The sequence below is a fragment of the Artemia sp. Qi Xiang Cuo genome, chromosome 9 (assembly GCF_049724085.1).
Source record: "Artemia sp. Qi Xiang Cuo chromosome 9, ASM4972408v1, whole genome shotgun sequence".
NCBI classification, from domain to species: domain Eukaryota; kingdom Metazoa; phylum Arthropoda; class Branchiopoda; order Anostraca; family Artemiidae; genus Artemia; species Artemia sp. Qi Xiang Cuo.
Window position 1 is genome coordinate 74,743,751 of NC_142802.1, and position 25,840 is coordinate 74,769,590.

Genomic DNA, 25,840 nt, shown 5'->3' on the forward strand with positions numbered 1-25,840 from the left:
TTGGGAAAAAGACTTCAGAATTATATTTGTCTACAATATGTAAATTCGCCTTAGTTTGAACTATATTTAATATTGTCTTCCAGTCCTACATTATAAGGCCACATTGTCAATGGTACAGGCAATGGTATTACCTTTTTGCTAGCAATTTGTTTTTAATTCGGTTACCCCCATGCCACAGCTTCAAAGATTTCTTTCTATTCTGTTTCTCATATTATGTGGTTTAGCCTTTATATAAGTACAAATATCACAGTAACTATTTTTGTTTATCCTTCTGCCAATATAACAACTAACACAAGTAAGCCTAAAAGAATGCTGGGAGCACAATCACAGCATAATTGCAAACCTATTTTCTCATCTTCCCAGATAATAGGATTTCTTACTTCTGAACTGAGGAAAGCCAAGGGATACTAATATCTTTGATACTATCAGAGGGGATTATCCAAAGTGAATTTGTAACAAGAGACTTCTTATCGAATTTTCTGCTGACGAATTTCGGATGCATCAATGATTCCGTCAATACTTAAATGGTATTAGACCGACTTTCTCGATTTTAAGAAGTAAAAAACGAAAAGAGAAAAATAGGTTTTCAACAAAAATGATGGATCAGTGGTTTCATTTATACTTATATGGTAATAGGCGGACTTTTCCAGTTTTAAGAATGGAATTAAGGAAATTTTTGCTGATGAATTTCAGAAGCATCAATTGATTCCTTAGTCCTTATGTAGTATTAGACTGACTTTCTCAATTTTAAAAAAGTAAACAAATAGGTTGTAAAAGTAGAGACTTCTTGAAATCACTCTTTTGGCATTGCTGGTATGTAATGGCTTTAAAATATAACCAGATTTTCTTTCTGTTATGATAATTAAATAAAAAAACAAGTTTTTTAAACTGAAAGTAAGGAGCGACATTAAAACTTAAAACGAACAGAAATTATTCCGTATATGAAAGGGGCTGTCCCCTCCTCAACGCCTCGCTCTTTACGCTAAAGTTTTTTATTATTTAAAAAAATAAATTTGTGAGACAGAATCAAACTTTAGCGTAAAGAGCGAGGCGTTGAGGAGGGGACAGCCCCTTTCATATACGGAATAATTTCTGTTCGTTTTAAGTTTTAATGTCGCTCTTTACTTCCAGTTAAAAAAACTTTTTTTTTTATTTAATTTCTGATCGTTTTTTAGTTAATACAGCTTTTATTTTGGCTCACCATCATTGAATAAGTAAACAAAATTTGCATAAAAATTTTACTTTTCTTTTCCTAAATGGCTGTCTCTAAATTTGGTTCTGACGTAATTTACAAATTAACTTACGTAACGAACTTCTATATTCGTATATTTTGCTTCTGGCCAAAAATACAAAGTTGCAGATTTTTACAGATATGAGTTTGAAACCTATGTTATAGGGTTTTCTTAAACGCTGAATCTGACGTTGTGATTTTCATTAAAAATTTTTCACTTTTATGGGATGTGTAACCCCTCTTTAAAAAATAAGGTTAGTTTTCTGAGGCTCGTAGACTTTGATGAGTAATACTAAACTTAATAAAATTCATATATTTAGAATCAGCATTATAAGCCCATTCTTTTGATACATTTATTGACATAAAAGTTCCGTTTTTAAAAGTTTCGATTACTATTGAGCCGTATCGCTTTTTTTTTTTTTTTTTTTTTTATTGAGTAGTAGTTATTACGTATATTATGGGATTCTCCTTTTATTCAATACTACACTCTGAACGTTTTGATATAACAACTTATTTAATGAAAACACACCATAATAAGAAAGACCTTTTAGTTAGAATATATAGCTCTTTTGAAAGTACTAAAAAAAAACTTTATCGTAAAGAGCGAGGTATTGACTTGGGGGAAAACCCCCTCATATACGTAAAAATTTCTGTTCATTTTAAGTTCTAATGTTGCTTCTTACTTTCAGTTGAAAGTGCTTGTATTTTTTAATTTAATTTCTGATCGTTTTTTAAATAATGCTTGGAAATCCGGCGCCCCTTAAGATATAGGGCCCTGGTCCAACAGACAAATCCTCTCCTGATATATTATACCGATTAACCACCTCCTCCAGCCCCCCCCCCCCACCAGAAAAAAATCAGTCCTTAACTTGTCTTTTTACGTTCCAATACCGCCTAAGAAATTTAAGGCAATGGCAAAGGTAATAACTTGTAGCCCTTTCCCTGGGAACTGTGGGGGATTAAGTCATCGTAAAAGACATATTTATTAGATTTTCGACTATGCTAAACACAATGGCTATCTCAAAATTTTAATTGGGTGACTTTGAGAAAAAAATGAGCGTGGGAGGGGGCCTAGTTGCCCTCCATTTTTTGGTCACTTAAAAAGGGCACTAGAACTTTTAATTTCCATTCCAATGAGCCCTCTTACGATATTCTAGGACAACTGGGTCAACACAATTACCCCTGGGGAAAAAAAAAACAAAAAACAAATAAACTCGCACCCGTGATCTTTCTTCTGGCAAAAAATGCAAAATTCCACATTTTTGTAGATAGGAGCTTGAAACCTCTGCAGTAGGGTTATCTAATACGCTGAATATGATGGTGTGAATTTCATTAAGGTTCTATAACTTTTAGGAGGTCTTTCCCCCTTTTTTCGAAAATCAGCCAAATTTTCTTAGGCACATAACTTTTGATGGGTATAATTAAACTTGATGAAACTTATATATTTGAAATCAAAAATAAAATTTAATTCTTTTGATGTATCTATTGGTACCAAAATTCCGTTTTTTAGAGTTTCGGTTACCATTGAGCAGGGTCGCTCCTTACTTACAGTTCGTTACCACGAACTGTTTGATTTTATTTTGGATTTTACTTTTATTGAAGTGTAATTATTTTTCATGGGACTCAAATTCAATCTTAAAGTCTGATCATAGTAATAGTTTTTAATTGAAAGCAAAGCATTTTTTGTGCTTTATTTTTAGTGTCTCGGCCTTTCATTTAAGTAGAGCTTTTTTGCCCATAACATCTACGTAGATATTTACAATAAACCAGCTACAGTGGAAGCTTTTCAATTACGATTTTCAGTTAGACAAATTCAAACCAGCAACCTCCGAGATTCAAGGCAGTATCAAATGTAACGAAACTTCTAAAGGACATTAGAATAATCTTTTAGGATAAACACCTAAGGCTCAGATCCAAGTTCATTTTATTTTAATAAATAGTATATGATACTTCATAAATAGTTACAAGTATCTGGCAGAGAGGCAAGCTCGTTATGCACAGATAACACTAAAATTTAGTAAAAAATACAATTAGATGGATCTTCAATCCAAATAAAACACTTGAGAAACAAAAAGAAAAAAGAATAGGAAATAACTTATGAAATCACGGCACACATCCACTAGACAACGACAAAAAGAAGCATATGAAACAACCCAAATAACAATAATACAAAACGAGTAGCAATAAGATCCGACAGAGATCAATACAAAATAATCAACAATTTCATTGTGGATACGATTTTATTTAAAATTTGGAAACATAAACTAAAAGTACAAAATTGGAAGTCGATTTTGATGGTTCCATGCAACAACCAAACTATCTTGTAACCTCTCTGAAACTGTCAATGGTTGGCCTAGTTTATGTCTGTTTCGAGAAAGGTGAGACGATGGTGCAGTATTTGGGGCCTGACCAAAAGAAAACAAGCAACTAAGCAGTTTCAGAAGATTGTGATTAACCTTAAACAAAATCAAACTAAAGATAACTGCCAGTACAAAAGGAAGCATATCGAATAAAAATTATGAATTATACAAGAAGATTTAAGTCGGATACTTTCAGGAGAAGAGATACCTTACCCTAGGCTTTAGTACCTCCTCTGTCTCCAGAGGTACTTGAGGCATCTAGTAAGAGCCAAGATTTCGTCCCCAAATGTCTCGCTGCCCACCCGTCTTCTAATTTGGGGCACAAAGATGCTTAGAAGAACCAAAAGTTGCTGGCTTAGTTAGGTTTGAGCGTATTTTTCGGCCTACCTCTTCGCCTGAATCCAACTAGCTGACATTGGATTTCTGAAAATTCCAACATGCTACAATCTTCTAAAAATGCAACTTGCTTGGCAAATCCTCGCTTTTTCATTGTGTTCACAGTCCTTTGTGCTTTCAACTATACTTCCTAGGTTACTAAATTCATTGAATTGATGAACAGTTAGGGAGCCATATTATACGTTCAAGAGGGAGCCGGTATTTGCCATTCATTTTGGTTGTCTTCGTTTAATCTTAAGTCAATCTGCCCTTATGACTCTTTTACGCAACTTAGGTACTCTTGGAAACTTTCTTTGCATGACTTAAGTAGCCCAGTGTCATTGGCAATGAACAGTTCTACAATTCTTCTGCTTTCTGTGTTAATGACTTTACCGGCGCATTTTCAGAATATGTAGTCCATTATCAAAAAAATAGCACTGATGACAAGACGAAGCTCTGCTTAACTCCGACCCTTATCTTGAAGAAAACCGTATTTTCTTATGGTCTCCGAAGGCAGCAATCAGTGTTCTGGCACAATGCTTCTATAATTTAGAACACTTTTTCTGGGATAGGCCTACTGCAGCAGTGGTTTTTTTTTCCAAAGAGTCTGTCTATCCCCCGATTTAAGTGCTCTTTCAAAGTCAATGAAGGCCAGGCATTTCTTGTTTTTCTACTCATAGAACTCTTGAGATTGATAACGAAGAATTAAGATAAGATGAACCTGCCACGCCAAAAACAGCACCTGTTAGAACAAAATTGTTTTGGTCTTCTCTCAGACGCTGGTCCAGGACGGAACTTGTTCTGCTTAGAAAAACGATCGATAGGAACTTCTCCTGTGTCAAAAGGAGAGTTATTCCGCTCTAATTTTTCATTTAGATGTATCTTCCTCCTTGTAGCCTTAAGGAAAATATTCCTTGTCCAGTGCTTGGGGATTTGTTCGGCATTTAAAATAAATTTCATCAAGACTGTAATTTAAAACAGTAATTATTTTTTCGGCCGATGGCGGATCAACGCTGATGTAAAGGTTTGGTGCGGGTATCTGGCATAGTAGGTGAGTTAGCTGGTGGGGTTCTATTCAACAGACTCTCAAAGTAACTTTCCCCAGATCTCATTTATTTTCCCCTGCTAATTAGCCAGTTGAGTAGTCTAGTCTCTGACTTTTCAATCGCATTTTCGATGTTTTCCAGTAATTCTGTTTCTGAAGTGAAATTTCTTTGTTAGTCTAGATTTGTCACTCGGCATTAGTTAACCAGAAACAGCAGTTAACGCGGTTTTAAAAAGATCGTTTTTTAAAACAGTTCGGGGTAAAGAACTGTAAGTAAGAAGCGACCCGGCTCAATAGTAACCAAAACTCTAAACAACGGAATTTTTATACCAATAGATACATCAAAAGAATCAAATTTTTATGCTTATTTAAAATATCTAAGTTTCACTAAGTTTAGTCGTACCCATCAAAAGTTACGCGCCTGAGAACATTTCCCTTATTTTCGAAAAAAGAGGGAAACAACCCCTTTTAATGAAAAACACACCATCAAAATCAGAGTATTAGGGAACCCTAGTATAGAAGTTTAAAGCTTCTATCTGCAAAAATGTGGAATTTTGTATTTTTTGCCACAAGAAACATCATGGATGCGTGTTTATTTGTTTGTTTTTTTTTTTGTTTTTTTTTATTTCCCCAGGGGTGATCGTATCGATCCAGTAGTCCTAGAATATTGTGAGAGGGCTCATTGGAAAGGAAATTAAAAGTTCTAGTGCTCTTTTTAAGTGACCGAAAAATTGGAGGGCAATTGGGCCCCCTTCCAAGCTCATTTTTTTCCGAAGTCACCCAATCAAAGTTTTGAGATAGCCATTTTGCTCAGCATAGTCAAAAATCTAATTAATATGTCTTTGAGGATGAGTTAATCCCCAACAGTTTCCAGGGGAAGGTCTGTAAGTTATAAACTTTGCCCATTGTTTACGTATAGTACTGGTTATTGGGAAGTATACAGGCGTTTTCAGGTGGAATTTTTTTCTGGTGAGGGGGGGGGGGGTCCGAGTAGGGGTTACGGGGGAGAATCTGTCCATGGAGGATGTTTCCTTGGGAGAGGGGACATTTCTATGAAGGGGGCGCCGGATTTCCCAGCATTATTTCAAAAACGATCAGAAATTAAATAAAAAAACAAGTTTTTTTCAACTGAAAGTAAGGAGCACATTAAAACTTAAAACGAACAGAATGATTACGTTTATGAGGGGGTTCGCCCCCTTGTCAATACCTCGCTCTTTACGCTAAAGTTTGTTTAGTACTTTCAAAAGAGATATCTATTCTAATTAACCGGCCTTTGTGATTCAGGGGTTCGTGATTCGAAAAAAATTCCAACCTCTAGCGTAAAGAGCAAGGTATTGACTAGGGGACGAACTCCCTAATATACGTAATAAAACATACGAATATAGAAATTCGTTACGTAGGTTAATTCGTAAGTTACGTCAGAACAAAATTTCGAGAAGGCCATTTAGCCAAAAAAAGGAACATTAGTGTGCGAATTTCGTTTTAATTATTCATGTACGGTGAGCCAAAATCAAAGCTTCATTAATTCAAAAACTTTCAGAAATTAAATAAAAAATTAAGTTTTTTTAACTGAAAGCCAGGAGCAGCATTAATACTTAAAACGAAAAGAAATTATTCCGCATATGAAAGGGGCTGTCCCCTCCTCAACGCCTCGCTCTTTACACTAAAGTTTGACTATATCTCACAACTTTATTTTTTAAAACATTAAAAAACTTTAGCGTAAAGAGCGAGGCGCTGAGGAGGAAACAGCCCTTTTCATATATGGAATAATTTCTGTTCGTTTTAAGTTTTAATGTCGCTCCTTACTTTCAGTTAAAAAAGCGTGTTGAGCTTGCGAAAACACGTCACAAAAATAAACCAATGGAGTTGAATATCTTTTGTAGCATAGAACAGATATCTATCGTTTTCTCTTTGTTTAAACGGTAGTCACCTGAAATTTCTTCGTAAGACGTGTTTGTCATTTTTTGTGTATTTGGAATCATATTCTTGATATTTTCTGTTTTTTAGGTTAGCTTATCTATTTCAATTCTTCTTTCCCTGACTGTCTTTTTCTTGCTGTTGGCTGAGATCATCCCCCCTACAAGTCTTGTTGTGCCACTTCTAGGAAAATTTGTGCTTTTCACCATGATTCTTGATACATTCAGGTAATATTTATTTTTTACCATGATTCTTTTTTTATATTTGCTTTCGAAATCCTGAAGAAGGTTTAATTTTTATAATTACAGTATGTTATTCTTTAGTTATATCATCAAAGTTCCAATGTGCATTAAGTTCAAACTTTTGTTCAAAGGTTGTACACTAGATACCAAATCCTGCTAAAAAAAAAGAAAAAGATAAAAAGGCCTAATATCGCCACAGTCTTGCCAATAAATTTCAGCATACAATCATCTTATTTCAGCTTCAAGGAATTTATTCATACATTTTCACCATGTATTCATACATTTTAAATTACACTAAATATATATTTAGCCGATATTGTTCAATTATAGACTCGACCTAAGCACAATTCCACTCGACACGTGGACATTGATTCAAACTTGAACCCCATAATTAATGAATACAGTTAACTCTTCAGAGCGTGGTTTGTCTCACATACGTCTTTTTGGAAAAGGGCTCACATGACCTTAAATTAGGTTTTGCTATTGAAGTATGAATGAAACATAAAACGAACAGAGATTGAATAAACAATCAATGGAAACAAACATACAATAGATATTAATGTAAATGAATAAATAAATCTTAAAACGAGTGAAAGTTAAATTGAATATGCAAATCAAGCTTGAAACGAACAGAAATCACTACAAACAAGAGTTTGGGTATCCCCTCCTTCTCTCACTGTAAAAGTCTAAGACCTACTCCGTTATTGCTGCTTTACTGAATACCAATTTTATTACAAATATTTCCTTTTGTACTTAATATTGAAAATAAACATTAAAATTATAGCAATATTTTGAACTGACGAGCTTTTAGCAGTTAATATCATTATACATCAGATATTCAATTTAATTTATTAGTTCTTTGTAAAGTTATTCAAGACGAATATAGTTTCACTACAAACAAGAGTTTGGATATTACTCCATTCCTTAACTGTAAATAAAAACCAAAAGCCTACTGCGTCATTGGCGCTTCACTGAAAACGAATTATATTAAAAATATTTTCTTTTCTAGTTCTTACAAAATTGAAAATAAAAATTAAATTAGAGTGAAATAGATTCTTGAACTGATGGATCTTTCAACAACTAATATCATTATATATCAAGTATTCAATTTGATGTTGTTTATACTTTCCAAGACTGTTCAAGACGCATATAGTTTTCAGTAAAGCGCCAATGATGCGGTAGGTTTTATGCTATATACGAGAATAACACTGTTGCGGTTAAGGTAGGAAATGAGGTTAGCATCTGGTTTTGTATTAAATACAGAGTTAAGCAGGGTTGTGTTCTATCCCTCTTTATATGGATTATTTTGATGGACTTTGTCTTAAGGAGCACAGGAAAGGCAATGGGAGAACACAAAAACAAATGGAGAGAAAAACTTTTCTGGACTTAGATTATGCTGATGATCTAGGAATCCTAGATGAAAGTGTGAGCAAAATTAATGAATTTTTAGAGGTTTTGCGAGTTCAGGGTACTAGAATAGATTTGAAAATTAATGTTAAGAAGACTAAGTCACTAATGCTAGGAATAAATGAAGATGAAAAGGTGACGTTGGGTAATGAAAAGACTGATCAGGTGGGCAGCTTCACTTACTTTGGTAGTATTATTAGTAAAGATGGTGGGAGCAGTGAAGATGTTAAAAGTAGAATAGCCAAGGCTAAGGGTGTTTTTTTCACATTTAAAAAAAAGTTTGGAAGGATAGGAAGATAAGTCTGCAAACCAAGATTAGAATATTAGAAGCTACAGTGATGACAGTTGTCAAATATGGCTCTGAAGCATGGATGCTCCAAAAAGATCATGAAGATTTGCTAGATATTTTCCAGAGAAATTGCTTCATCAAGTTTAGTCCTACCTATTAAAAGTTACGAGCCTGAGAAAGTTTGCCTAATTTGAGAAAAAGAGGGAAACACCGATTTCCCCTTTTGTTCCGGTTCCACCGGAACAGAAATAGTTACGTATATGAGTCACCCCCTTCTCAATACCTCGATCTTCACGCTAAAGTTCTTTTTTGCACTTCTAAAAGATACCTGTTATTGTCCTACTTAAACGACTTTTAGAACAAGGTATTCCGGAGGGAAGCAAAAACCTCATATATGCAATTATTTATGTTCGTTATATGTTTTAATGTTGCTCCTTACTTCCAATTAAACAAATACTTGTTTTTTATTTAATTTTTAATTGTTTTAAAAATAATGCCGGGAAACCCGTTTACCCCTCCAAGGAGAAACACCCCTCCCCTACAGAAATATCCTCTAGAGAATTATTTCCTGGTGAAGATTCAGGCCACATAATTACACTTAACATCCCCACATGTAAAATTGAGTCAGCAAAGAAAAAGTAAGACAAACCGAAAAAATTTCGTATGGGAGTTCTAGAAAATTCCCACAGTATAAGAATTCCCTTGAAAATTTCACCCCTCACAAAAAATTCTCTTCCAATGGGAAATTTTCCTAGTAGAACATTTCCCAGCAGAAAATTCACCTTGCCCCCGCCCCCCACAACCGAAAATGTTTCCATACTTCCCAATAAAAAATACTATACGTAAACAATTAGCAAGTGTCATAACTTAAAGAACTTTCCACAGAGTCTGGGGGGGGGGTCATATTTTTTCCAAAGACACAGTTATTTGACCTTTCAACTATACTGAACAAAATGGCTATTTCAAAATTTGGATGGGCTGACTTTGGGAAAAATGAGCTCGGGAGGGGTTACATACCCTCCAATCTTTTTAGTCACTCAAAATAGCATTAGAACTTGTAATATCCGTTCGAATGAGCCCTCTCCTGATAATCTAGGACCATTGGATCGATACAACCAACCCTGGAAAAGAAAAAAAAACAACAAACGTGTTTCCGTTATCTTTCTTCTGGACAAAAAATATAAAGTTCCACATTTTTGTAAATTAGAGCTTGAAACCTATATAACCCGTTTACCCCTCCAAGGAGAAACAACTCCAATGAGACCTACATATTCGGCATCATAGGCAGCGCAATCGCGTGCCTAAGTAAAAAACGATGTCGGCAAATTATAGTATTTTTTGGAGGGGGGGAGGGTTAGAACAGGGCACTTAGTATCAAAGAAGTTGTCGTAGAAACTTCAAACAGGGCTCATTCAATTGGAAATTGGAGTGGCTAGTGCCCTTATTAATAGTCGAAAGTAATTGGAAGAGAACTAACACCCCTTCCACGCCCACCATTTCCCAAAACACATCCAATCAAATATTTGAGTTAGCCATTTTGTGCAGCGTAGTTGATTTCCAGATTAGAAATTATGTTTTCGAGGAGGACACTCTCCCACAGGCCTCAGGGCAAGGGTTGTAAGTTACTTCTGGCGGCATATAAGACTTTTATGGAAAGCGTTGTCGTAGAAACTTCAAAAAGGCTCATTCGATTAGAAATTCAAAGGGCTAGTGCCCTTTTTAATAGTCGAAAGTGATTAACCCCCCTTTTACGCCCACCTTTTCCCCAAAGACATCCAATCAAAATTTTGAGATAGCCATTTTGTTCAAAGTAATTGAAAGTTCTGAAAACTAGGTCTTTGAGGATGACAACCCCCACCCCCCCCCAGCACTCAGGCCAACGATTATAAGTTATGCCCTGGGGGCATATAAGGTTTACATAGAAAGCGTTGTTGTAGAAACTTCAAAAGGGGCTCATTTGATTGGAAATTTAAATAGCTAGTGCCCTTTTTAATAGTCGAAAATGTTTAGAAGGCAACTAACATCCCTTCCACGCCCGCCATTTATCCAAAGACATCCAATAAAAATTTTGAGATAGACATTTTGTTCAACGTAGTTGAAAATTCTGGAAATTAAGTCTTTGAGGTTAATAACCTCCTCAGAGCCCTCGTGGCAAGGGTTATAAGTTATACCCTGTGGGCATATAAGGTTTTTATTTACAGATTTGTCGTTGAAACCTGAAAAATGGCGCTTTCGATTGGAAATTTAAAGGGCTAGTGGCCTTTTTAATAGTCGAAAGTGATTGGAGGGCAACTAACTCCCTTTCTCACGACCAGCTTTTCCCCAAACACATACAATCACAATTTTTAGATACCCATTTTGTTCAACGTAGTTAAAAGTTTTGGAGATTAGGCCTTTAAGGATGACACCTCCCAATAGCCCTCAGGGCAAAGGTTGTAAGTTATTCCCTGGGGCATACAAGGCTTTTTTCTTATAGAAAACGTTGTCGTAGAAACCTCAAAAAGGGCTCATTCCATTGGAAATTGAAATGTCTTGTGGCCTTTTCAATACTCGAATATAATTGGAGGGCAATTCCGCAAACACATTTTCCCAAACACATACAATCAAAATTTTGAGTCATTTTTTCAACGTAGTTAAAAGTTATGAGGTTGAAAGTTGAAAGTTCTTGAAATATTGTATCTTTGAGGATAAAAACCCCCTCAGAGCCCTCCGGGCAAGGTAATTTATGCCCTGGGGGTATATGAGGTTTTTATAGAAAGTGTTGTCGTAAAACTTCAAAAAGGGCTCATTCGATTGAAAATTGAAAGGGCTAGTGCTCTTTTTAATAGTTGAAAGTAATTTGAGGGCAACTAGCCCCCCTTTCATGTCCACCATTTTCCCAAACACATCCAATCAAAATTTTGGAATATTCATTTTGTTCAACGTAGTTAAAAGTTCTGGAAATTAGGTGTTTTAGGATGACAACCCCGTCAAAGCCTATGAATAAATATTTTTATAAGGTTTTTAAAGAAAGTTTAGCCGTAGAAACTTCGAAAAGGGCTCATTTGATTGTAAATTGAAAGGGCTAGTGCCCTCTTTAATAGTCGAAAGTGAATGGAGAGCAGCTAACCCCTCTCTCACGCCCACCAAGTCCTCAAACAGATTCAATTAAAATTTTGAGATAGCCATGTTGTTCAACGTAGTTGAAAATTCGGAAATTATGATTTTTGGAATGATAAACCCACCAAACCCCTTAGGGCAAGGGTTGTAAGTTATGCCCTGGGGGCATATAAGGTTTTTATAGAAAGTATTTTCGTAGAGACTTCAAAAAGGGCTCATTCGATTGGAAAATGAAAGGGCTAGTGCCCTTTTTAATAGTCGAAAGTGATTGGAGGGCAACTACTCCCCCTCCCAAGGTCACCATTTCCCCAAACACATCCAATCAAAATTTTGAGACAGTCATTTTTTTCAACGTAGATGAAAGTCCTGGAAATTAGGTCTTTGATGATGCGACTCCCCCCAGAGCCCTCAAGGCTAAGGTTGTAAGCAATGCCCCGGGGCATATAACGTTTTTATAGAAAATTTTGTCGTAGAAAAAAATCTTTTAAATGTTTTCACTTATAACTTTAAGAAAACAAAAATTAATTGAGATTTTAAAGAATAAAAATCAGCATATGCATATTAAACGGAAACATTTTTCCATTTTTGCACATTTTTTCAGTAAATTAATTCGAATTTTTTCAGTAAAGTACAAATTACATTCTGGCTTTTAGAAAACATAGGGTTTAGAAAATCTTAGAAAATTGCGGTTTTCAGGTTTGATTAGACCTAAGAATAGCCCTAGGAAGATTTTTATTTTGCATTTCCTTTGCACTTTAATAAAGAGAAGACAAATGTTTTCAAAATCTCTATTTTGAGTCTTATTTCTGGTACGTTGATTGATGTTTTATACATAATTATATATTGTTATTTTTCCCCAATTAGATTTAATGTTGGTAGTATTCATTTTTTTTTTCTCTTGTTATTCTGCTGCACAATTTTTAGGGCTTTTGAAAATTAATCACTCTAAATTAGGCTTTTGCTCTCTAAAGCAAAAAAACTAATAGCTTAAGTCACGCTTATAGCTTATGGTCGAAAGTGATTTGAGGGCAAATAGCCCTCCCACGCCCATCACTCCCCCAAACACATCCAATAAAAATTTTGATATAGCCATTTTGTTCAGTGTAGTTGATTTTCAGATAGAAAATATATTTTTGAGGAGGACAATCCCCCACAACCCTCAAGGCAAGGGTTTTAAGTTATACCCTGGGGGCATATAAGGTTTTCATAGAAGGCGGTGTCGTAGAAACTTCAAAAAGGCTCATTCGATTGGAAACTCAAAGGGCTAGTGCCCTTTTTAATAGTCGCAAGTGATTTGAGGGCATTTAAGCCCCTCTCACGCCCACCCTTTCCCCAAACACATCCAATCAAAATTTTGAGACAGCCATTTTATTAAACGTAGTTTTAAGTTCGTGGAAATCAGGTCTTTGAGGCTGAAAACTCCCCCCAGCCCTCAGGGCAAGGGTTGTAATTTAAGGATTCACTGAATCCTTCATATTATTTTTTATGGAAGGGATGCTCGTATAAACTTTAGAGAGGGCTCATTTGATTGGAAATTGAAATTTCTTGTTCACCTTTTAAGAGTCAAAAGAGATTGGAGGGCCACTAGCCCCCCCCCCCTCCACGCCCAAAATACATCAGATAAAAATTTTGAGATAGACATTTTGTTAAAATAGTTCAAGGTTCTGATAGCAAAAAACTCCGGTGTCGACACAGCCCACCAGGGCCCGGGGGTAGGCGTTGTTAGTTATGCCCTGGGGGCATATAAACAACCAAACAATCATTAAATAAACAATCAATGCAAACAAACATACAATAGATATTAATATAAATTAATAAATAAATTTAGTTTTTTAAATTAATTTTCTTATTTTACTAAGATTTAGGCAATAGAAAACTAAAGGTCATAAAGGCAATAAGGTTTCGATGTTTTATTGTTTTTTAGTTGTGCACTAAGATTAGTGAAAACAGGGCCACCAACGGGAAGGTTGTGCACAGCCAGCCCCGTCCGCCTACCCCTTAGGATTAAACCCGACCTCATAATATCCTCCCATTTGAAGCGCAAATGTGAGGATAGCCTTATATAGTGCTTGTTAATGGTTATTTCTTTTGTAAAGTTATTTTAGTGTTTTTAATTAATTTTTTCTGTTACCAAGTTTTAGACAATAGAAAACATAAGGTCAAAAAGACCATAAAGCTTTAATGTTTTAGTGGGTCTTTACTCCTCATTTTGTTGTGTACAGCTAGCCCTGCCCGCCCACCCCTTAGCATTAAACCCGACGCCCTGATATCCTCCCATTTCCAGTGCAAATGGGAGGATAGGTCTGTCCAACCCCGTAATATCCTCGCATTTGCAGCGCAAATGGGAGGATAGCTCTATATGCTACTTGTGAATGGTTATCTCTTGTGTAAACTTATTTTAGTTTTTAGATTAATTTTCTTATGCTACTAAGTCTTAGACAATAGAAAACTAAAGGTCATAAGGGCAATAAGGTTTCGATGTTTTATTGTTTTTTAGTTGTAAACTAAGATTAGTGAAAACAGGGCCACCAACGAGAATAGCTCTATATACTGCAACGATTATATAATTCTCCCTAGATACCAAAAGAATTTTTTCTGTTTCTCTGTTTGTTTGTTTTCTGCTTCCATATAAAAGGTTTCCTCATTGCCAAAAAGGCAATAAGGTTTCGATGTTTTATTGTTTTTTTTTTGTTGTGTTTCGAAAAAAATTTTTCTTTCGAAAAAACAGCCTAGACCAGAAATACTCACGAGAATCAAGAGGGATCAAATAGCAACCCCCCCACCGCGTACTTTGGACTAATTTTGTTTATACCTGAAGGCCCAATGAGAGTTAAAATGTTTTGGTACTAACACATACATATTAGGCATCTGCTTTTCTCCCTAACAAGGAAAGAAACAGAGAGTCCAACATTCTTGTGTTCAACTGTCCAACATTCCAACATTCTATGTCCAACATTCTACAGCCCGATGAGTCTGTCTAATCTCCTGAATCGGGAACGGCGGAGATAAGTGAAGCTCCGCGCCGTATTGGATGAGTCTCTAACCTCACCCTCCCCCTCTAATACTGTCTACGCTAAAGTTTTTTTTCTTTATGCCAACTACGCCACCCCGACCCCAAAGACTTTAATAAGGTAAAGTTTTGTATGGGAAGAACACATAGTAAATCTATTATAATTATCCAGTTATAAGGTGAAAATACATACTCTGTGATAGATGCAAAATTGCTTTGGCACACAAATCCTATTAAGGTCAATTCCAAACAGTCGTGATCCCTTTGTGTCAGCAAGTGAAATGGTCAAAACACCCTTATTGGAGCTATTTTTAAATCAATTCATTGTTTTCAATAGCTGTCCACAAGTTTTGCAAGCTAATCATTGTTCATATATAAGGTTTTTATTAAATAGGTAATCGTATAGACTTTGAAAAAAACCTCATTCGATTTAAATTGAAAGTTCTAGATCCGTTTTTTAAAGTCAAGAATAATCGGACAGTAAGCACCCCCCCATGCCATAAAAACTTGAAACTTTTTGCAATCAAAAACGAACAAAAATTAATTAAAAAAACTTTCCGAACAATATGTTTTTCAAAAAAAAGTAAAGGCCTTTTTAAACTTAAGCTCAGGAGATACAAATACCTGTTTAAAATTAAAACTCAAAACGACCAGAAATTACTATTCAAGAATAAATGAAACCCAAAATGAACAGAAATTAAATAAACAATCATAGAAAAAAACATACAACAAGTAATAATATAAATGAATAAATAGATCTTAAAGCAAATAATGCTTAGATTGAATATGAAAATCAACCTTAAAACGAAAAAAAAATAGTTTGCTATCAAAGTACAAATGAAACTTAAAACGAACAGAAATTAGATAAACAATCAATGCGAACAAAAATATATTAATGTAAATGAATAAATAAATCTTAAAACGAGTAAAACTTAAATTGAATATGCAAATCCTGTTTGAATCGAAAAAACATAACTACAAACAAAAGTTTGGGTATCGCCTCACTGCAGAAGCCTAAAACCTACTGCGACATTGGCGCTTTATTGAAAACGAATTATATTACAAATGTTTTTTTGTACTTAATATTGAAAATAAATATTAAAATTACAGTAAAATTTTTAACTGATGAGCTTTCAGCAATTAATATCATTATACATCAAATATTCAGTTTAATTTATTAGTTCTTTCCAAGATTGGTCAAGACAAATATAGTTTCCCTACAAACAAAATTTGGATACTGCCCCCTTCTTTAACTGTAAAAACCTAAGGCCTTCTGCGTCATTGGCGCTTCACTGAAAACGAATCACTCGTATATTACAAATTTATTCTTTTCCAGTTCTTACAGCATTGAAAATGAAAATAAAATTACAGTGAAAACAAGTCTTGAACTGATGGATCTTTCAACAATTAATGTCATTATATATCTAATATTCAATTTGATTTTGTTTATACTTTCCAAGACTGTTCAAGACTCATATAGTTTTTAGTAAGGCGCCAATAACGCAGAAGGTTTTAGGCTTCTGCAGTGAGGCGATACCCAAAATCTTGTTTGTAGTTATTTTTATTCGATTCAAACTTGATTTGCGTATTCAATTTAAGTTTCACTCGTTTTAGGATTTATTTATTCATTTACATTAATATATATTGTATGTCTGTTGGCATTGATTGTTTATTTAATTTCTAGTCGTTTTAAGTTTCATTTATTCTTTAATATCAAACTATTTGTTTTCGTTTAAAGCTTTATTTTAATATTCAATATAAGCATTAGTCGCTTTAAGATCTATTTATTCGTTTATATTATTACTTGTTTTATGTTTTTTGCTATGATTGTTTATTTAATTTCTGTTCATTTTGGGTTTCATTTATTCTTTAATAGTAATTTCTGGTCGTTTTTAGTTTGAATTTTAACAGTTATTTGTATCTACTGAGCTTAATTTTAAAATGGCCTTTACTTTTCTTTGAAAAACTTATTTTTTGGCAAGTTTTTTTTTTAAATTAATTATGACAAACACCGAAATACTTTTGTTTCAGTGTTTATTTTAAGGTTTGTTTTTTTATACAATCTATTGAATTTTTATCTGTATTTTCTATTATTGCACAGAAGACGGTCAAGCGGAAGTCTTGACCAAAATATTTGCATAGTCTTCTTTGTTTTTTTTTACTTGCTGAAAAAAATACTTTTTTATTGTTTGAATTTTTGCTCATTTTTTTTATTTAAAAAAAAATAAAGTTGTGAGACAGAGCCAAACTTTAGCGTAAAGAGCAAGGCGTTGAGGATGGGAGAGTCCCTTTCATATTCGCAAAAATTTCTGTTTGTTTTAATTTTTAATAACGCTCCTTACTTTCAGTTAAAAAAACTTGTTTTTTAATTTAATTTCTGAACGTTTTTGAATTGATGCAGCTTTGATTTTGACTCATCGCACATGAATAATTAAAACAAAAATTGCATATTAATTTTACCTTTTTTTGGCTAAATACCTTTCTCGAAATTGTAATCTGACGTAACTTACGAATTAACTTACGTATGGAACTTCTATATTCGTATATTTCTATTACGTATATTAGCGGGTTCGCCCCGTAGTCAATACCTAACTCTTTACGCTAAAGTTTAAATTTTGTTCCAATTCTTTAAGAATGAACCCCTTAATCACAAAGGCCGTTAATTAGAATATATAGCTCTGATGAAAGTACAAAAAGAACTTTAGCGTAAAAAGCGAGGTAATGACTAGGGGGCGAACCCAATCATATACATAATAATTTCTGTTCGTTTTAAGTTTTGATGTTGCTCCTTACTTTCAGTTGAAAAAATTGTTGTTTTTTTATTTACTCTCGGATCCTTTTTTAAATAATGCTGGAAATCCTGCGCCCCTTCACAGCAATGTCCCTTCTCCAATGAAAACTTCCTCCATGGAAAGATTCTCTCACGTAACCCCCGACCCCCAACTACCATAAAAAATGCCCCCTGAAAAATTCTGTATAGTTCCCCATAATATATATAAACATTGGGCAAAGTTCAAAATATGAGCGTGGAAGGGGTCCTAGTTGCCCTCAATTTTTTGATCTCTTAGGAAGGGAACTAGAACTTTTAATTTTCGTTCGAATGAGCCCTCCCGCGATATTTTAGGACTCCTATGTCGATACGATTACCCCTGGAAATAAAAAACAACAAAAAAACAAAACGAATAAACACGCTGGCAAAATATTTGTCTGGCAAAAAATACAAAGTTCCACATTTTTGCAGATAGGAGCTTGAAACCTCAATAGTAGGGCTCTCCGATGTGCTGAATCTGATGGTGTGAATTTCATTAAAGTTCTATGATGTTTGATGGTTGTTTTTCCCTTTTTCAAAAATAAGGCAAATTTTTTCACCCGCGTAACTTTTGATGGGTAAGACTAAGCTTGATCAAACTTATATATTTGAAATAAGCATAAAATCTGATTTTTTTTATCTATCTATTGGTATCGAAATTCCGTTTTTTAGAGTTTCGGTTACTATTGAGCCAGGTCACTCCTAAATTAAAGTTCGTTACTACGAACTGTTTGAGTCTTAAAGAAGGGCTGTTCTTTTGGAATAAGAACTTTTTCAAATCACTATTAGACTTCGGTGGAAAGAGCAGGGAGTTGAGGAGGAAGCAGCCCCCCTCATATGCAAAATAAAATATATTTGTTTTAAGTTTTAATATTGCTCTTTACTTTCATTAAAAAAAAAACATTGTTTTTTGAATGGAAATCAGGAGTGGCATTGAATCTCCAGTGAAAACAGATTATCTTCTACATGAGGAGGGCAGCTGCTCCTTAGTCTCCACTCTTTACACTGATGTTTGCTAAAAGAACTATCACTCTAATTGAAGAGCAATGTTCTTCACGGTGCCTAGAGAGCCGAATAGGCATCTATTTCTTTGAACAGTAAAACTTTTTTGTTCAAGTTTTTTTTTTAAGGCGATTGGTTAAGAAAATGCCTACAATTGGAAATTGGTTATATTTTTTTTTAATCTAAATTTTTTAGGCTAGGTAGTCATTAAACGCTGGCGTAAAGAGTGAGAGATTAAGAGGGTGGTAGACTTGATCAGACTTGGTCAATTGGTCAATAATTTCTGTTCGATTTAAGTTATAATGTTGCTCTTTATTTTCATTTAAAGAACTTGCTAGAGAGCGAAATTTAGTAGAGCAACTTTATATCTTCTTAGATTTAAATGAAATCAACAAATGAAAGAATCCCATCAAAGAAAAACAAATAAATAGCTGATTTATGCATTACAGAAAAGGATTTTCAAAAAAGAGAGCATTCTTTTTATTTATCGTTCCCTGCGGTTTCAAAAGAAAGGAACCACTTTCCAACCGTTGGCTTATAAAATGAAACCAACGAAAGGGATCCAAGAACAAATAAAATAAGAAAAAAACCTTATTATGTAAAAATGAGAAATCACTGATTGAAGAAAAATGCCCAGGAAATTATTAGCTGATAATAATTTGAAAACGCCGGATGGACTGTTCATGGATTGCTCAGTAGAAAAAGATCATTTTAGAATTGAGACAAGTTGAAGAAATTAGGATTACCATATATAAGATAAGATTTATTGCAAAAAGCCTGTGGGCCATAGCAACACATAATACAGTCTACAAACAAAGCTCAGGAACAATATACAACTTTAGATAATAAAAATCAAAAAAGAAAAAGAACAACAAAACAACAAAAAAGAAGCACATAGAGGTTCAACATTTAAACCAACAAACACTAATCATAATAAAATTAAAATCCTAAAAACAGTAACAGGCTATCCCCTTCAAACATGATTCCCTATGTTTGATTCCTAAACGAAGAAACTTACACAACTGTTTAATAGCACATGCGTTCCTAAAAGCCATCCGCTCAATTAACCAGCATTCACTCCCAAACACTCGTCCAAAACATTCGTTCCGCAACTCAGACAGCTCTTCACACTCGGATACAAAATGAAATAAGTTCTCATTCACACGTCCATGCATTGGGCAAATATAAGGGCCAGCCGGGAGCCTAAACTTTCCCAAAAATTTCTTTCTCTCACCTAAATCCAAACCATCCCCTCTTACCAGCAACAAATTCTTCAAATCCCCTTTATTCAATCCAAATTTAAAATAAACTTCCTCTCCTCAACAGTCTTTGGCTTGGGAGTAAAACCTCAAAGACATAGATTTGTCCTTATGTGCTTGCCATTCATGGATTCCCTAGTCATTTAGGGTTCGCTGGACTTCCTTCCATACTGACACGGTTTCACCCATAGGGCCTTTGCCTAGATTCTACACCTCCGAAAGTCCACAAAGGTCCAGTATTTTCTTGACCTGATTTGGCCATGAATCACGTCTACCGTCCTTCAAGCTCTCCAAGTAAGCTGACTTAAGAAGCCGAACTCTAGATAGCCTAATTTCCTTCTCCCAGAATTTTACCATTCTAACCAATCTAACACTCCTTAAACAGAAAAGCCCCAAATCTCCTTTCAGTACCACTGAACTAAATGAATATTTCAAGCCTTTTAAAATATTTTAGCTGAATTACTTCTAGCTTAGCGGCTTTAGCAAAACCTCAAAACCTCAGAGCCCCAATGTAGACTAGGAGCTACTTTTGTCTGGAAAACTCTTTTCTGGATCCTCATGTCAACTAGCTGATTTAAATTACTTCTCAAAAGCATATTTATTAGCCTATTACCCCTTAAATTACAATCTCCTATATGCCTAGACATCCCCCTTAATGCACTAAACTCAACACACAAATAAACAAATTCTTTTTTAACCTCTAAGACCTTTCCTCCAAAATTAAAATGAACCTCTAAATCAACATCTTCTTTACCCCTAAACACTGATACTACTGATTTCTTAGCGTTCAATTCTAAATCCTTCTTTTCTAAATAATTTTTTATTATATCTAATTGCTTCTGAAGATTATCTGTGCTATCCGCCACTAGAGCCAGGTCATCCACGAATAAAATGCATGGTAGCCTAAACCAATCTAAAGATACGTGAGGGGCTCCATCATTTTTCATAACCCTATCTAAATCATTAACAAACAAAAATAAAAGATTAGGAGATAAAGTATATCCATTTTTCACGCCCACATGAGACGTAAGCAGCCTAGAAAAATTCCCCATAACCTGCACAACAAATTTCACCCTCCGTCTATTTCTAACAGACTTTCAATTAACAACCTCCTATTTGCCGAATCAAAGACACTTTTCAGGTCTAAAAAGGCTACGAATAGCCGACCATTTTTTCCTCTAGCATTTTCCTTCTCAATGCATCCAAAGTAAAAAAATGGTCAACAGTGCTGAGTGTCAATCTGAATCCCGCTTGCATCGGGCTAAGTATTTCCTCCTCATCTAACCAATCTCTTAGCCTAAATTACAGAACCTTACAAAACAATTTACTTATCCCATTCCCCATCAAAGATAGACCTAAAGTTTTCGTGTAACTTCCTATTACCTTTCTTTAAAAGAGGCACTGCTACAGAAATGTCCCATGAGCGAGGTCAACAAGCTTTCTCTACTATAAACGAAAAAATTGCAGCCAACATAGGTATAACCTCAAGGCCTTTGTAGATATACTATTTTGTTTCCTGGACATGAATTTCCATTCATCTTTTTCAACTGATCCCAAATTTCTTGCTAAGATACAGGCCTAATTAAATCGTAATCAATCATTCTGTATTAAATAATCCTCTGAACCTATCCTCCGAACCATTCGACCCATTTGCTGTAACATATTCTGACTCCCTATTCTCAAAATAATCTGGCCACGTCTCAAGTGCTGAGATATCTCCTCTTATTACCAGGCCCTGGATTGAACATTTAACTACCGACCAAAACTCTCTTGGGCTATTCAAACTATAAGCTCTCTTAATTTCCTCATTTATTTTTTCATCTGCCTCTCTCTCTCTCTTTAACTCTGTTAACGCTATTATAATCTGACCTTAGTTTGCTATATTCAGCTATCCTGCACAAATTCGTTTCCTGATCCAATGGGTCTGTTGCATTAAGTAGCATGAAAACCCTAATTACCTCTTCTCTTTTCTGCCTACATGCCTAATCGAAAAAACTCTCATCTTTTCCGGCCGGATGTTTCCTATCCTGAGATAAAGGTTTGATTCTATCATAAATTCTATCTGTAATTACCGAAACAGTTTGATGCAATTCAGCTGGTTTTGAAAAATTCAAAATCGAATGGCAATCATTCTGAAATTCCTCACTTTCTAGTTCCATTTTAACCAATTCTTCTTTATCCTTGGCTATCCAAACTGGTTTAAGGATCCTTTCCTCACACGTAGACCTTTCATTTCCCCTTTCGGACCGTCGAATACATGCTCTCAGCTTAATATTCACTGGCAGATGGTCAGATCCAACCAACTCTAGGACCCTGAGGTCGACCGCCGGGGGCCAAAGAGAAAAACTACATAAAATATAATGAAATAAACTCGGGCTAAACCCACTATAACACGTAAAATTACCCACACCTAGACCTCATCCAAACCTTCCGTTCACACTTAGTAACCCTTCCTTTTTACAAAAATCTATTAAATTCCTTCCCCATCTATTTATTTTCCGAGACCTATCCCTAGCCTATTCCTAATAGGGAAAACATAGTCAAATTCATTCTCCAAACAAACATCCTGACCTGGTTTATTTACAAGGGGTTCACCAGCCTGCAACTCATCCTCTTCACTAGTATATGCATTGAAGTCCCCTAAAAAAAAAAAAAATTAAAGCAAGGGTACATTCTTTTATACAGCTGAATTTTATTTTCTAACTATACCCCAAATTCTTCTCCTGTAATAATAATAATTTATTTATAACCTACATCATAACAAGCAATGACACTTGTGGAGCAACACGAGGAAAAAACTTCAGAGCAACACACGTCTATAAAACTACAAATAAAATACACTAAAAAAAAAAAAAAAATACACGACGAATAAAAAAAACACTACAATGATTAACCGAACAGACGGACTAAAGGATGATGAGGCGATATAAGATAAAAAGCTGATTCTGACAATCTTCCATGCAGCACGGCCAACTTTGCAGTTACATCAGGGATATCAAACTTACGAATTTCCTTACCATTACTATTCCAGGGGGGGGGGGATATCAAACAGTTCGTGGTAACGAACTGTAAGTAAGAAGCAACCCGGCTCAATGGTAAAAGAAACTCTAGAAAACAATATTTTGATAAAAATAGATACACCAAAAGAATTAGATTTTAATGTTGATTTCAAATATATAAATTTCATCAAGGTTAATTTTACCCATCAAAAGTTAGGCGCCTGAGAAAATTTGGCTGATTTTCAAAAAAAGGAGGGAAGACCCCCTAAAAGTTATAGAACCTTAATTAAAATCACACCCTCATATTCAGCGTATCAGATAACCCTACTTTATAGGTTTAAAGCTCCCATTTAAAAAAATTTGGAATTTTGAATTTTTTGCCATAATAAAGATCACGGGTGCGTTTTTATTTTTTTTTTTTTTTTTCCCAGGGGTGATCGTATCGACCCAGTTGTCCTAGAATATCGTTGGATGGCACAATGGAATGGAAATTAAAATTTATAGTGCCCTTTTTAATTGACCAAAAAAAATGGAGGGCAACTAGGCCCCCTCCCACGCTCATTTTTTTCCCAAAGTCACCTGATCAAAATTTTGAGATAGCTATTTTGTTCAGCATGTTCGAAATATAATAAGTATGTCTTTTAGGATGACTTAATCCCCCGAAATTCCCGGGGGGGGGCTGAAACTTATGAATTTTACCCAATGTTAACATATAATATTGGTTATTTGGAAGTATACAGACGTTTTCAGGGGAGATTTTTCCTGGTAGTGGGGGTGAGGGGTGGGTCGGGGGTTATGTGGGAGGATCTTTCCATGAAGGAAGTTTTCATGGGGGAAGGGACATTGCTATGAAGGGGACGCCGGACTTCCCAGCATTATTTTAAAAAGATCAGAAATTTAATATAAAAAAACAAGTATTTCAACTGCAATAGCAGCAACATCGAAACTTCTAACGAACAGAAAATATTACATATATTATTGGGTTCACCCCGTAGTCAATACCTCGCTCTTTAAGCCAAAGATTTTTTAGTACTTTCATAAGAGCTATTTATTCTAATTAACGGCCTTTGTGATTAAGCGGTAATTTTTAAAGAATTGGAACAAAATTCGAACTTTCGCTTAAAGAGCAAGGTATTGGCTAAGGGGCGAACCCCCTAATAAACAAATTAAAAATATATGAATATAGAAGTTCGTTACGTAAGTTAATTCGTAAGTTACGTATATTTATTACTAATAAAAACGTTCGTAAATAAAATTAAACAAGTTTCGAGAAAGCCATTTAACAAAATAAAAGTAAATTGATATGAAAATTTTGTTTTAATCATTTATGTATCGTGAGCCAAGATCAAAACCTGCATTTATTTAAAAACGTTCAAAAATTTAATAAAAAAACAAGATTTTTAAACTGAAAGTAAGGAGCGACATTAAAACTTAAAACGAACAGAAATTATTCCGTATATGAAAGGGACTTTCCCCTCATCAACGCCTCGCTCTTTACGCTAAAGTTTGACTCTGTCTCAAAAATTTATTTTTTAAAACAAAAAAAAACTTTCGCGAAACGAGCGCGGCGTTGAGGAGAGGACAGTCCCTTTCATATACGTATATTTATTACTAATAAAAACGTTCGTAAATAAAATTAAACAAGTTTCGATAAAGCCATTTAACTAAATAAAAGTAAATTAATATTAAAATTTTGTTTTAATTATTCATGTACTGTGAGCAAAGATCAAAACCTGCATTAATTAAAAAACTTTCAAAAATTAAATAAAAAAAAACTAGTTTTTTAAGCTGAAAGTAAGGAGCGACATTAAAACTTAAAACGAACAGAAATTATTCCGTATATGAAAGGGACTGTCCTCTCCTCAACGCCTCGCTCTTTACGCTAAAGTTTGACTCTGTCTCGCAACTTTATTTTTTAAAACAATAAAAAACTTTAGCGTAAAGAGCGAGGCGTTGAGGAGAGGACAGTCCCTTTCATATACGGAATAATTTCTGCTCGTTTGAAGTTTTAATGTCGCTCCTTACTTTCAGTTTAAAAAACTTGTTTTTTTTTATTTAATAAATTAAAAATTTACAATATCTGAAGTAAAAAGACCGGATCTACTTGACATCTTTTTTCTTTAGAAGGGTATAAAGACCAGAGAGATAAAGGACAGAATTATCAAAGGATGTAGCATACAGCCTACCCAGTGCACGTCTATTATACTTCCCTCGATTGGCAACAATCTTAGAATAGCCCATTTGAATTTTCTTTTGAACGTCTCGAACAGTGCACTGCCGTAGGCTAGAAATTGAAGTAGTAACAGTAATATCAAACCACCGAAAGGCGGAAACAGAGGCTAAGAAAAACTGCGACAAACTAAGGTAGCATTAGAGGAAGTCGGACCATTAAAAAGTAGAAATTTACATTTCGCAACATTAAGAGAAAGATCAATTTTAGAAAATAGACGTGAAACTTTTGAAACCATCAACGGGAGACCTTGCTTATTTTTACACAAAAGTAGAAGATCATCCGCACAGGGAAGATATGAAACATCTGAGAGTCAAATGAAATATTTTTATCTAATTTCATCTAATACACCAGAAATGCACATTTTGAACACACAAGGTGATAAAACCCCTCCCTGTTTGACACCCTGACGTATACCGACAAACGGAGGTCCAGATTTATTGATTCGGAGGAAAGAATTCTCATACCAAAAACGAAAAAAAAATAACTGAAATATTTACACCATTATTAAAAAAGGAAAAAAAAGTTGACTATGGATTATACTGTCAAAAGTTTTAGAAAGGTCC

General features: G+C 34.7%; 1 protein-coding gene across 1 annotated transcript in view; it reads left to right on the plus strand.

The window, feature by feature from the left end:
- The window catches only part of LOC148949025 (acetylcholine receptor subunit alpha-like), a 310,500-nt gene that overhangs the window by 126,925 nt on the left and 157,735 nt on the right, over window positions 1-25,840 (plus strand). Inside the window, exon 7 of the mRNA XM_089095090.1 lies at window positions 7,019-7,155. Within this exon, the coding sequence (XP_088951216.1) occupies window positions 7,019-7,155 (137 nt within the window). The remainder of the gene's footprint in view (window positions 1-7,018; window positions 7,156-25,840) is intronic.